The sequence below is a fragment of the Canis aureus genome, chromosome 18 (genome assembly GCF_053574225.1).
Source record: "Canis aureus isolate CA01 chromosome 18, VMU_Caureus_v.1.0, whole genome shotgun sequence".
Classification (NCBI taxonomy): Eukaryota; Metazoa; Chordata; class Mammalia; order Carnivora; family Canidae; genus Canis; species Canis aureus.
The window spans coordinates 29,961,290-29,974,320 of record NC_135628.1 but is presented as its reverse complement, the minus strand read 5'-3'; the positions used below and the strand labels follow the sequence as shown (position 1 = coordinate 29,974,320).

The 13,031-nt window shown below is 36.1% G+C and overlaps 1 protein-coding gene across 5 annotated transcripts in view; it reads left to right on the top strand.

Moving 5' to 3' along the window:
* LRRC72 (leucine rich repeat containing 72) overlaps positions 1 to 13,031 on the top strand; it is a 33,920-nt gene that overhangs the window by 12,096 nt on the left and 8,793 nt on the right. For 4 of the 5 annotated variants that reach the window (XM_077856666.1, XM_077856669.1, XM_077856665.1 and 1 more), the window contains 2 exons: positions 8,543 to 8,624; positions 9,774 to 9,884. In XM_077856666.1, coding sequence (XP_077712792.1) covers positions 8,543 to 8,624; positions 9,774 to 9,884 — 193 coding nt within the window. The remainder of the gene's footprint in view (positions 1 to 8,542; positions 8,625 to 9,773; positions 9,885 to 13,031) is intronic. The other variant, XM_077856668.1, reaches the window with a different exon arrangement.

Below are 13,031 nucleotides of genomic sequence, written 5' to 3'. Positions count from 1 at the left end.
TTAACAGTGGTCTGAATTTGTGATCAGCATTGTTCCTATGTTAATGAATATCTTAAACTACCCTCTATTTGGGAAAAACGAAGGCACAATGTAGTCAAATGAACCCATCCTTGTTGTTTATTTGTTTATTCAATCAGTAATTTTGTTGAGGTGTATGTACTAGATATTATTGTTGTCCGTTCAATATCCATTTTCTTCTTTTACCTATCCAGCAGAATCTGGATTAAGGTTTTGGTATATATGTCTCCTTTTTACTGAGTTAGGTGACCCTGTCCCTAGTTTCAGGGAGTGGATCCTGAACTGTCTAAGTCATTCAGGATAATCCCATCACCCTTGTGAGTGCTAGTCAGTGAATGGGCACATAACCCAAATATGGTAATAAGATTAAATAGGTAGAGGTGCTTCCAATGTCCCAGATTTCCTAGGTTTGCTCAGGCAATTCTGGTTCCTTCATGATGCACTCTGCATAGTCGGTCACTAGTTCTGCATCACCTCCATTTCTGGTTGACCTTTTGCTCAGCTCCCCTCATGCAATTAGCCTGAGGCAGCTGCTCTTAAATGCATATTGACTGAGGCCTCCTAAAGACTCCCTTCCTTGGGATGCCTGAGTGACTCTGTGGTTGAGCATCTGCCTTTAGCTCAGGTCGTGATCCCAGGCTCCCTGCATGGAGCCTGCTCCTCCCTCTGCCCGTGTCTCTCCCTCTCTGTGTGTGTGTCTTTCATGAATTAAAAAAAAAAAAAAAAAGACGCCCTTCCTTGTCTCATCTTCCAGCAAGCCCGACCAAGGGAGTTTTAGGTGCATGGTCAATCCTTTCCTACCTTCCATGGGAAGTTGAAGGACTTGCCTTTAATACTATAATTTAAAATGGTCTACACCTTTGATCTATTTGTGTTTTGACTCCTCATCACCTCAAAAATTTCCCTTTACAGATATCAAAATGAACTCATAGTATTAGTGCCACATGCTGGTAGCCTTTCATTTCTGGAAGAACTAGCAATATTTTGGTATGTTTCATTTGGCTCAGATTGGAAGAAGCACTTGATGAGAAACCTGTAGAATGTTCTGGACAGCCAAGCAACTATCCAAAATGCAATCTGAGTTTCTGCCATGTAGCAAAGACCAAATAGGTGTCCAATTTTACAAAATAATCTTAAATAAAAACACCTCTTTCTGACAAAGTCATCGTTTATAAGCTTCATCATTTAAAAAATAATTGAAAAACTTATTTATAATAACATATTCCATACCAATTGGCCAGAGAATGTTCTGATTAAAATAAGCAAAATCACTTCAAGAATTATCTTGGATTTGTTCTTCTATGCCTTTAAGATATGTTATTGTTTCCTATCTCCTAAGTATTCAGCACATATTGAGAATTTGGTAAATAGCACACATTTGTATATTTTAAGAAGGAACATTGATATAAAAAATTAGCAAGTCACAATTTAAAAAATGAAATAATTATCTTTAATATGCTATTTTAAATATTTGTAAAGAATTATTTGAATTACTACTTTTTTTCAAGTAGCTTTATAACATATATCATGGAATTTTAGTTGGTTCCTTCAATAAGTTTAGGTATATACATATTTATTTATTCATTTATACACAATATACTTTGTTCTAAAAAACGATTTAGAGCAGCACAAATCCCATAGTAGAGTACAAGAGCTGTTAGAGAATAAAATGTACTCACATGCATTCCATATAATTTGGGCTCTTACATGTTTCTGTTGCCTTAGGGTAACATTAATTCTATCCTTTATGTCAACTTTGTTGAAAGAATTATATTTTGCCAAATATTTAAAACCTCTTCAAAAAAAGTAAACCAACATAAATAACCTAAATAAGGCTTCACTGCATGATTGTGAAATTCATAGATATCTACACTATATATCTCATTATCATTTAAAATGATTTAACCAAGAAATGTAACCTATTTTTGGACAAAGGCATATACAAAAATTTCAATAACATAGAATAAGGAGAGGAAACATGAGAATAGAAGTCTTTGTATTGGATAAATACAGTGACTCCCGAATATTTTTAAAGTGTAGATTATATTTTCAAGTATTATACATAGTTTAAGCTAAGATACAATGTAATGTATTGATTGTAAGTAATGTAATGTAAGATACAATGTATCTTGTAATACAATGTAATGTAAGATACAATGAATGTAATATTTTCATTTATTGGGCAATAACACCACAAAAATGAAGTTTTTTAAAGAAGACAAAGGAATCCTGGAACTATAGAGTTTTTTCTTTTCTTCTCCTACATAATTCAGTATATATTATTAAAACTCTACCCAACTAATACTTAGACTTTTATGTACATTTAAGAGATACTGTGATTTCAATATTCAAAAGAAATCCTTTTAAATAACTCATAATCATAGAATTTCATGTTTTTTAAGATTTTATTTGTTTATTTATTTATTTATTTATTTATTTATTTATTTATTTATCAAGAGAGAGCACTCACAAGTGGTGGAAAAGGCATAGGGAGAGGGAGAGAGAATCCCAAGCAGACTCCACTCTGACCTGGGAGCCCAACACTAGGCTCAATCGTATGACCCTGAAATCATGACCTGAGTGGAAATTAAAAATCAGACACTCAACAGACTGAGCCACCCAGACGCTGCCATGCTGTTTTATAATCACTTTTCATTGGGTCTTTGCCCCTGGTTTTTTCAATCTTGGTAGGTTGTAGGTCATCCAAGTTTGGAGCAAATGAGAGAAACCCAGATCACTTAAGAGATCAACATTAGATCAAGTGAATGGGGTAAGTTAAGCTAGTGACTCAAGCTGAGTCTGGAAATGAGCATGACTGATAGCTTAGCTTCCTACTTTGGATGGCAATAAAGTGTAGTGGTTCCCAGCAAGGACTCTGGAGCCTAGATCAAACTTCAGTGCTACCACATACTAGCTGTGTGATCATGAACAAGTTATTCAGCAGCTCTGTACATTAGTTTCATTGCTTAAAATAAGGTAGTCATAGTGCTCCTCCTTCATGAGTTTGTTGTGAAGATTAAATAAGTATATATATATATAATATGTATACCACTGAGAAGATATTAATTCAAAAATATTTTGAAGTAATAGAAAATATTAGTTTGAGCAATAGAAATTTTAGATTGAGTATTGGAAAATATTCCATATGCCTATATATATAGTTTTAGTTGGTTTCTTCAATAAGGTTTGGGTACATACATATTTATTTATTCATTTATACCTAATATACCTTGTTCTAGAAATGACTTAGAGCATTTGAAAAATTAAATGATAATTTTTAATGTTTTTTTACTTTTTTAATGCTCTATTTTAAATATTTATGAAGAATTTTTGAATTACAACTTTTTTTTTTCAAATAGCTCTACAATATACATCATGGAATTTTAGTTGGTTGAATATATATATATATATGCATATATATATGCATATATATATATATAGTACTTTTCTAGACATACATGTTAAAGACTCTATTTTCTATTTTTTTTCCATTTCATGCCAAATATTTTGGGGTGTGTTTTATTTTATTTTATTTTATTTATTTATTTTTTAAATTTTTATTTATTTATGATAGCCACACAGAGAGAGAGAGAGGCAGAGACATAGGCAGAGGGAGAAGCAGGCTCCATGCACCGGGAGCCTGACGTGGGATTCGATCCCGGATCTCCAGGATCGCGCCCTGGGCCAAAGGCAGGCGCCAAACCGCCGCGCCACCCAAGGATCCCTGGGGTGTGTTTTAAACATGATTTTTGAAGAACATTTCTGAAATAGTAGAGAAAATAATTTATAGAATATTTTACATTATTATAAAGGCAACAGAAACATGTAAGAGCCCAAATTATATGGAATTTTCCATTACTTCAAAGTATGTTTAAATTAATGTCTTCTGGTTACTTTATATGGAGGTTCCTCTATTTTAATGAACCTAATTATCATGTACTATATGCCAATTTTTAATTTGAGAATCAGACAGTCTTGGATTTGAATCCTTGCTCTGTTACCTTGAGAATGTTGTTTAACTTTGCTGAGCCCAGTTCCCTCCTAAGGAATAAAACAAATAACACAGGGCTACCGTAAAGCATCATATTAGATAATGCCTGTGAAACCATCTAGCACAGGGGCCAACTGATAACTAGCAATTGTTCATTGACATGACTCTCCTCTATTCCCTTGACTCTAAATCAGCAGTTCCCAGCCAGGAGTGACTTTGCACACACGCACACACACACACACCATCTCTCCCTTACAGAGGACTTATGGCAATCTTTCTCGTTTGATTGTCCCAAGTGGAGTGTGTGTATGCTACTGGCATCTAGTGGGTAGAGACTAGATTTGCTGTTAAACATACTACAATGCACAAGACAATGCTCTCAACCTCAACAAAGAATAATCTGGTTTTTTTGAAATTGATATGATATCAATAGTTATGGAATATCAATAGTTATGGAAGTTGAGAAGCCCTATTCTAAAGAATGCCTCTTTAATTTAATTCTATTATTTTTTAAAGATTTTATTTATTTATTCATTTGAGACACAGAGTGAGAGAGAGAGAGAGAGGCAGAGACACAGGCAGAAAGAGAAGCAGGCCCCATGCAGGGAACCCAATGTGGGACTCGATCCCAGGACTCCAGGATCATGCCCTGAGCCAAAGACAGACACGCTTAACCACTGCGCCACCCAGAAGTCCCTCCTCCTTTATTTTAAATTCATGCTGGCATATTTTTTTCTCCAGTAGTACCTCAGTGGGTACCTGTAAGTGCTTTACATTAAATGTAAGTACTCTCAACTCTCTCTATATAAAAAATAATGGTTAAAATAATAATAGCTATTGTTTATTGATCACTTGTTATGTGCTAAACCCTGAACTAAAGTAAATGATTTGTAAAATGTCACATTCAACATAAATCCTATGGTGATCCTTCAAATTAATAGTGTAGACTTCTCTAAATGGATAATTATAACACTATATATATATATATATATACACACACACATATATATATAATATGTAACGTTTACTTTAACAATGGCTTGAGTGTCAGAACAGTGGCATGTCTTCCATTTCTCATTCCTAGATCTTGATTTCAACAACTTGCTACATTGCAATATCCGTTCAGTCCTGTGAATTCTACCTTGGAACTGTCTCTCAATTCCCTCTACTTTTCTTCTCCCGCTGTCATTACTCTACTCTGGGCCACCACATAATCTTCTGAATTAGTGTAACACCCTTCTCATTTAACTCCTGCCATTATACTTACTGTCCCTTCTAAAGCAGGTTCTTCCCTGCTATTTTCTTTCTAAAATAAAATTGGGCAGTAACAGTCCTCTGAGCAAAATCTTGTAATAGCTTCCTGGATCCTCATGAACTGGCTTTATCTCTTTCCACTCCATTTCCCTACTCATCTCCCCCCAGCAAACAGTGTAGTCTTAAAATCCCAGTAATCATGGTCCAAAGGATGTTAATGCTCTTAGGAAAATCATGATTCTATAATCAAGATTAAACTATTGAGTTTATTAGCATTCTTCTTGTGTTAATAAGTAATGCAAGAGAACTTAAAGTCTTGAGTAATTAGAAATGTTCTGTTGATGTGTGGTCGGGCAGACAACTGGAAAAAAAGAGAAGAAGGAACTCATGGTTTCCACTGGGGTTTGTTTTCTTATACTTGTGTCACGTGTGGCTATCATTAGATCAGGGAATGGTGAGAGGAAGGACAGAAGACAATGAGTTGCTGTCAGGAAGTCAGTAGGAAAAGGAGAAAGGGATAGGAAGCCAACTGGGACCCATCCCTTATTGCATTGTATGGCCTACCTGGGAGGAACATAATTCCTTGCATGACTTAATAAAAGCTATGGGGAAATAATTGGTGGTCCTCTTGCATGGATGCTGGCATAATTTGGTGCAGATGAATCTGTGAAATGAGTTGAGTGGCACACGTGCCTTTTATGGCTTCATAATTTGTGAATGTTGCAAACATAACAAAGAATATTCATTCGAGAAATCCATTTTGAAACTTTGGATACAAATCTAAAATAGCTTTTCTGAGCTATGTCTCATAACTAAATTTTGCAATAAATCATATGAGTTGGCATCTCTCTGCATCAGCCCATCGAAGGTCAAAACAGTTCTATTTAACAGATAACAGTAATCATTATGGTTAGCTTTAATAAACACTTAAAACTAATTCATAATCATGAGTGTATATTTTAGTATAGAAAATTCTATATAGAAAGTACCAAACACTTGGTCAATAACTATTTAATAGGAATATTCTCCCTAATAGATCCTGTATTAAGTGGAAAGATAGCCTTCTATTTAACTTACTTGCTGCTTTTAGAAGATACCTGCCCCACCTCTATGGCTCTACCATCCTTATAACTCAAGCAAATTGCTAAATTTTATCAAGGTTAGGGCACCTGGGAGGCTCAGTGGCTGAGCGTGTGTCTGCCTTTGGCTCAGGTCGTGATCCTGGGGTCCTGGGATGGAATCCCGCACCAAGCTCCCTGCAAGGACCTGCTTCTCCCTCTGCTTATGTCTCTGTCTCTGTCTCTCTGTGCCTCTCATGAATAAATAAATAAAATCTAAAAAAATAAAATTTATCAGAGTTATAGAGTCAATATTTTTTTAAAAAATGGAGTTCTCTTTGCAGAGTAACAGAGTGACGTCTGACCCTCAGTCTAGAGTTGACTATCCCATTTCCTTTATAGATAATAGTTCATTCGAGGAATTTTTCAAGACTGCTTTTGACTATTTGCAGCTAATAGAACTAAATTCCCAATCTAATCTTACAAGTAAGATGTGAGGGGGTGTCTGAGTGGTTTGGTCAGTCAGGTCTCTGACTTCTGGTTTGGTCATGATCCTGGAGTTCTGGGATCAAGAGCCCCACATCAAGGTTCCCTGCTCAGCAAGGATTCTCCTTTTCCTTCTCCCTCTGCCCCTCCTCTCCTACTCGTGCTTGCTCTCTCTTTCTCTTGCGCACTCTCTCTTGCGCACTCAATCTCTCAAATAAATAAAATCTTTAAAAATGGAAAAAGATGGGACTTTACCATACTGCCAGGAAAATGGGGGGTGGAAGGGAAGGGATAAGATACTGAAGAAATATGGTTTTGGGGGCACCTAGGTGACTCAGTGGTTGAGCATCTGCCTTTGGCTCAGGTATCCAGGGGTTCTGGAATGAATGCTGCATCAGGTTCACTGCAAGGAGTCTGCTTCTCCCTCAGCCTATGTCTGCTTCTCTCTGTGTGTCTTTCATGAATAAATAAAATTTTTTTTAAAAAGAAATATGGTTCTTTTCCTTAATGAAGACATAAAACTAGCAGGCAAGTTGATTCATTGTACAAGTCAAATGAAGTATTGGAGTGGTCGAGAAAATGGGGAGGTTCATGGGTGTGGAGGCTGGTCAAGACAGGCCTTGTTGAAAAAGAGGAGCTGTGAAGCCACAGGGGGCTTGTGGCTGGTGGGGCTTTTAGCACTGCACCTGACTTCCTGTGCGTATTCAGGTGACGGAGTCCTCTGCCAAATGGTGGAGATCTGTTTACAAAAGGATAGCAAACTGGAGAAGAGGAGACGATTCATAGACTCAAAGTGCTGACGCAGGAGCAAGTTGAGAGAAACAAAAAGTGAGTCAAAACAGGATGAGAAGACAGTAGTGAGATGCAAGGAGACCAAAGAACTGTTTCAACAAATCTCTGGAGCAATGGAAACCTCCTGTGGAAGCTCACTCAAGCATGGAGGGTTTTTGGTTGTTGTGGTTTTGTTGTTGTTGTTGTTTAAAGATTTTGTTTATTTGAGAGAGAGCACATGCACGTGAATGGGGGAGGGGCAAAGGAAGAGGGAGACTCTTAAGCCGACTTCTCTCTGAGTGTGAGACCCAAGCTTAGTCTCATGATCCTGAGGTCATGACCTGAGCCGAAATCAAGAGTCTGGCACTGAACCGACTGAGCCCCCAGGCACCCCTCGAGTAGTATTGGTATTGGTTGGTATTGCCCTGTTGGACAAGGGTGAGCCTCAGGAACTATCAGAAATGTACCAGGGAGAAAAGTCATGCAGGCAAAAGAGAAGGCATGACTCATGCACAGATGCAGAAATGGCTTCAGCATTGAGGAGAGAGGCCTTGGCATATACTAGTCACTAAATTATGTGCGATCATCACCTGGTGGGTATGTGGGGCCAGATCCAATGAAACTGCAGGGTGCGGAAGTGTGAGGAGCACAGTCAGAGCAAAGGGGCTAGGCCAGATTACCGAGGCATGGAAAACTATGCAAGAAGTTTGCAAGAGACAGGATGAGAGGTTTGTCTTCAATTACCGAAAAACATCCTTTTCATCACAATGCCCTCAAAGACAATCCAGAAGGAAATTCATAGCCCAGACCAAATGGTCAGAAATAATAACAAACATCAAACTTTATAACCTTATTATAATTTTATAAATATGTCTATGTACACACACACATATATGCACACATTTATTTATATCTCTATATAATTACTGTAGAAAGTATATTATTCTCTAATTCTCATTTTCAGCTCCAAGGAATAACCTTTCTAACTAGAAACTCTTGTCTGACAGAACTGTATCTAAACAACAATGCCATCTTTGAGATAAAAGGTATGTCTTAATTTTTTTTCAGCTAATTGAATAGATTTTCAATTAAGTAATAACTGATAACTATCCTATCACTAATGGCATACAAAAATCTGTTTTTAACGTTTCTGTTGAAATATGTGAGGAAATCTATTTTTTAAAATGTCCTTATGTATATTTCATTTTGAGAAATGTGCTTTAGATTACAATTTTAATGTAATATTGTCATGTGCCTTATTCAAAATATAAAAGAAACTTGTTTTAAATAGAAATTTTGCCATTCTCCTGTATAGTTGGGCACAAACTGGGTATTATGGAAACAAATTTTAACAATATTTGGGAGCATTAATAAATATAACAACTTTATAAATGGTTTTCATGTTTTTAGGGGCTATAATTTTTGTCAGCCAAATTCCTCTTTTCATTTTACATGTTAAATTTTTAATTTTACATGTGTAACTATCTCTAAATTGACAATTTCAAGTCAAGTTGACAATTTCAGTTGATGATGAAAGTACCTGATCTACTAGGATCATGAAATACAAAGAGGTTCAGCACACATTTTTTAAAATATCACATATCATAGAGCCAAAAGAATCATCATGATTCCATGTACCATTAAGAAAGAAAATCTTGCCAATTCACCTATGATGCAGCCAGCTACTGTAAAGACGCAACTCATTTTAATTTATGTTAAAAATGTGGGAAAATGTGAAATTTAGAATCAACAAAAATGATATTAATATGTGGCTTCCTGTGGTGTAAAGAAAATATTTACCTGAGCAATTTTGGGGAAGGTATTGAATTAAATGTGTAATTACTCCCTTGACTGGCATCATGAATCTAAGTAACATCAACAAAACAAAACACAACCAAAAGAAGAGTAAAGAAAATAAGCCTTCTGAAATCAAATTTAAAAATTATTGCTACAGGAAATTAAAAAAAAAAAACATAAAATAATAACAGTGGAAAGAAGTTGGCTCCACAGGCCCACATCACACTCAATTATTCAAATTCTTATGCTTTGTTGTATTATTCTTAATGATAAGTCAGATTATTATTAATAATGACTCCTTTTACCAGCTGAAATGTATTCTTTGTTTTTGTTTCATTAGGATGTTTAATTAGCATTACAAATGTTTAAAATCTCGTAAAAAACAAAATCTCTTTCAGGCCTGCACTCTTTGCCTTCATTGCACATACTCTTGCTACACCACAATGAGCTGACAAACATTGATGCCACAGTGAAAGAGTTAAAGGGGATGCCAAATCTGAAGATCCTAAGTATCAGTTTGTCTGTTTATAAGGCCATAAGCTAAAATAGTAATAACATGGGACAGGTTTCATTTTTTAAGGTTAATATTGATCAATGCTTATAACTAAATACTTAAATATTCCTGAAAATAAGATTTAATCTTACTCTCTTTTAAAACTTGCTTTTGAAAAAATAACAGGTAGAAAAAAATTTTGAGAAATGACATGGCATGCCAAAGGGAAGTGACAAAAGCGCCAAAAGGTTTACATGTTTAAAGCTGTATGTTTGGTTTTATCTCAGAACTAAGTTCTGGCACACATTCTATGATTCCATTTACATGGCATGTCCAGAATAGACACATCTGAGGAGATAACAACACTGAGAGGTGATTATTTTTAAATAGATTCCTGTTTGTCTAGGGCTGGGGGACAGAGGGGTCTGGGGAACCACAGCTAAAGAATAAGAAGTTTGGGGGTTCCTCCAGGGGTAATGGAAATATTTTAAAATTGACTGTGGTGAAGATTGCACAACTCTTTGAATATACTAAAAAACATGAATTGTATACTTACAATGGGTGAGTCATGTGGTATATGAATTATATTAATAAAGCTGACACCAAAAGAAAAAAAATGAAGTTTTTTTTAAAGCTTTCTAAGTGGATGAACAGAAAATTTTATTCATGTATATTGAATCACACCCAGCAAAGAAGTGACCTACGTAGTGGAAGAAAGTGGAAATGGGTTGGAAAAATAAATAATACACAGTTCTTGCTCAATAAATTTATAATCTTGAAGGGTGAATAACCCGTGCATGATTGCAACAGAGAATAAATGGTTCTGGGTGTACCAAGGGAAAAGACGCTCAGACCAATGAGTGGGTTTCCAAACTTTAGAGTTGGGAGACTTGTTTATATAATGTCATGAAATAGATGTGGTTTTCTTTCCTCTTCATTTTCTGTTCATTTCTCAGAATTGCCTGAAACAATGTTTTGAATATGTGCCAAATGGTGTTGATGGTGGAGGTTCTGATCAGATCAATACATAGAGTAATTATAGTTTTCATTTGCTTTCAGTGCTAATCAGTAACATCTACTGTATTGAGGAGAAATGACTCATGTGCTTATACGTAGATTATTCAAAGCCAAATATTAAAATTATGCCAAGTTCATGAGAATTCCATGGGGTTTTTTGTTGTTAATCTAAGATCATGTTGATTTTCCCTTTGGAAAGAAGTTGGAGACAGATGTTCACAAACATACAGTAATCTGAGTTGATTCCCATATCCCACGCCTCCCTTCAGCAAATCTACTCAGGCCAGAAACTGGGCAGTTGGTCAAGACCATTCACCCCCACTTACCATCCTTACCCATTCACTAGTTATGATGTATCTATCACCACCCTTTCTTCTCCTCTTCCCCCATTTAAATAGGTTTTCATTATCTCTGGTTATTCCCATCTTATTCTTCTCAGTTCACGGGTCCAAGGGGCACGTTTCTATTGACTACACCCTGAATGGTGTCCCGTGGATCTGGCAACATGGCTGCCTTGTCCCCTTAGATGCCAAATAATCCCATGCTTATTTTTGAAACATGATAAGGTCTGTGAAAGACCCAGGACTGGCCTGCCTGTGTACTGGAATTATCTGGCCCTTGTGTGTTGAACAAATGCTTTGGTGATGAAAAGACTGTCTATGCTAGATCTGGAACTCTCATTTATCTTCATTTTTCCATATAATAGGAAACGAACTAGCTCTCTGGATCACCTTAAATATTAAGCTACCTCTGTAAGACATGTTTTTAAAGAGCATTTCTTGACATTAATGTTATTTGGAAGCAGTAACAAACTCAAAAATGGTTTTACTGTAGATTATGTAAATTAGACGATGAATTAATATGCTCACAGTCTAGAAAGTCTGCTAAGTAGTAAATAGATTTTAACAACATAACTGACATTTGAAATAATCATCATTATAACAACATATTTGAATGTCTTTCCCGTTGAGAAAATGCTTATTATAGTCTCATTTAAATCTTCACAGCAATCCTATGATGTGATTAGAATGATTTCCTCTTGAATGGTGGGAATGCAAGTCTTTGAGCTTTAACCAAACTACTAAGAAATGCCAAAACTTAAACTCATGCCTTATTTCTTTGTTTCACATTTATTCACTCACTTGCTTAATAAATATTTGTCATTTATTCATTCATTCAGTAAATATTTATCATGCATTCACTACATGACACCCCAATACAAGGGGACACAACAGTCCCATGGTTTATGGTTTTATGTCTTTTGACCTAAATATTTCTTAGAGAGCTGAAGGAGCTTGATATGAAACTAATCAGATTGCTAAATGTAAGAACTCAATAATTTAAGCAATTTTACAAAACAAGACTCGGAAGCTAGCACTCAAGTTTGTCCTATCGTAGTCAACAGGATTATGCCCTGAATGAAGGTGCCTGGCCAGGGAGTGGGTAGTCTGAAATCCAGCCCATGCCTCTCTTGTTCACTGTGTATGCATGAGCACAGAACTGTGTCAGCCCTGATCTGGAGTACAGGAGTGCCTTTCCTAGTTCTCTGAGCCTGGTAGTTTAATTTCAAGTCCTTATCATTATCTGTCACAACAGTTTGAGTGACCTTTCCTTAAAATCATAGTGATTATAATTCAAGTTACATAACTACAGTGGTTCCAACTGAGAATCTTTGTAGTGAGATTATTTTTTTGAAATGGAGAGAATGCTATGTCCAATTTCCCCCAAAGAAGCATTTTGAGAAAAGTCTTGGTAGCAAATACGCACATTGTGAACACTTTACTTGCCTCATTTTGGTTAAAGATACTCTATGGGAAAAAGTTCCTAGGTAATGAACTACTCATTGTATTGGGGCAGTAATGTGCCCAGATTAAGTTTCTCTGAGGTTCATTTGCAATCATAGATTAGATTCAGTTCATTAATTAAAATGAGAGATTCATACACTTTCAAGCATTAACATTTTTGCCTTTTCAAGCCATAAAACCCTCATAAAATGCTAAAGCGTTGTTATTATTCCACTCCAATTACAAGGTCTTCAGAGGGTGAGAAAATAGCCTGGAGGGGAAACCTCTAATCCATTTTGGCATTTCCCCCTCCACTGGCGTCTGTGAGGAGGTTTGCCAAGAGATGGCCCAGGAGACACAGG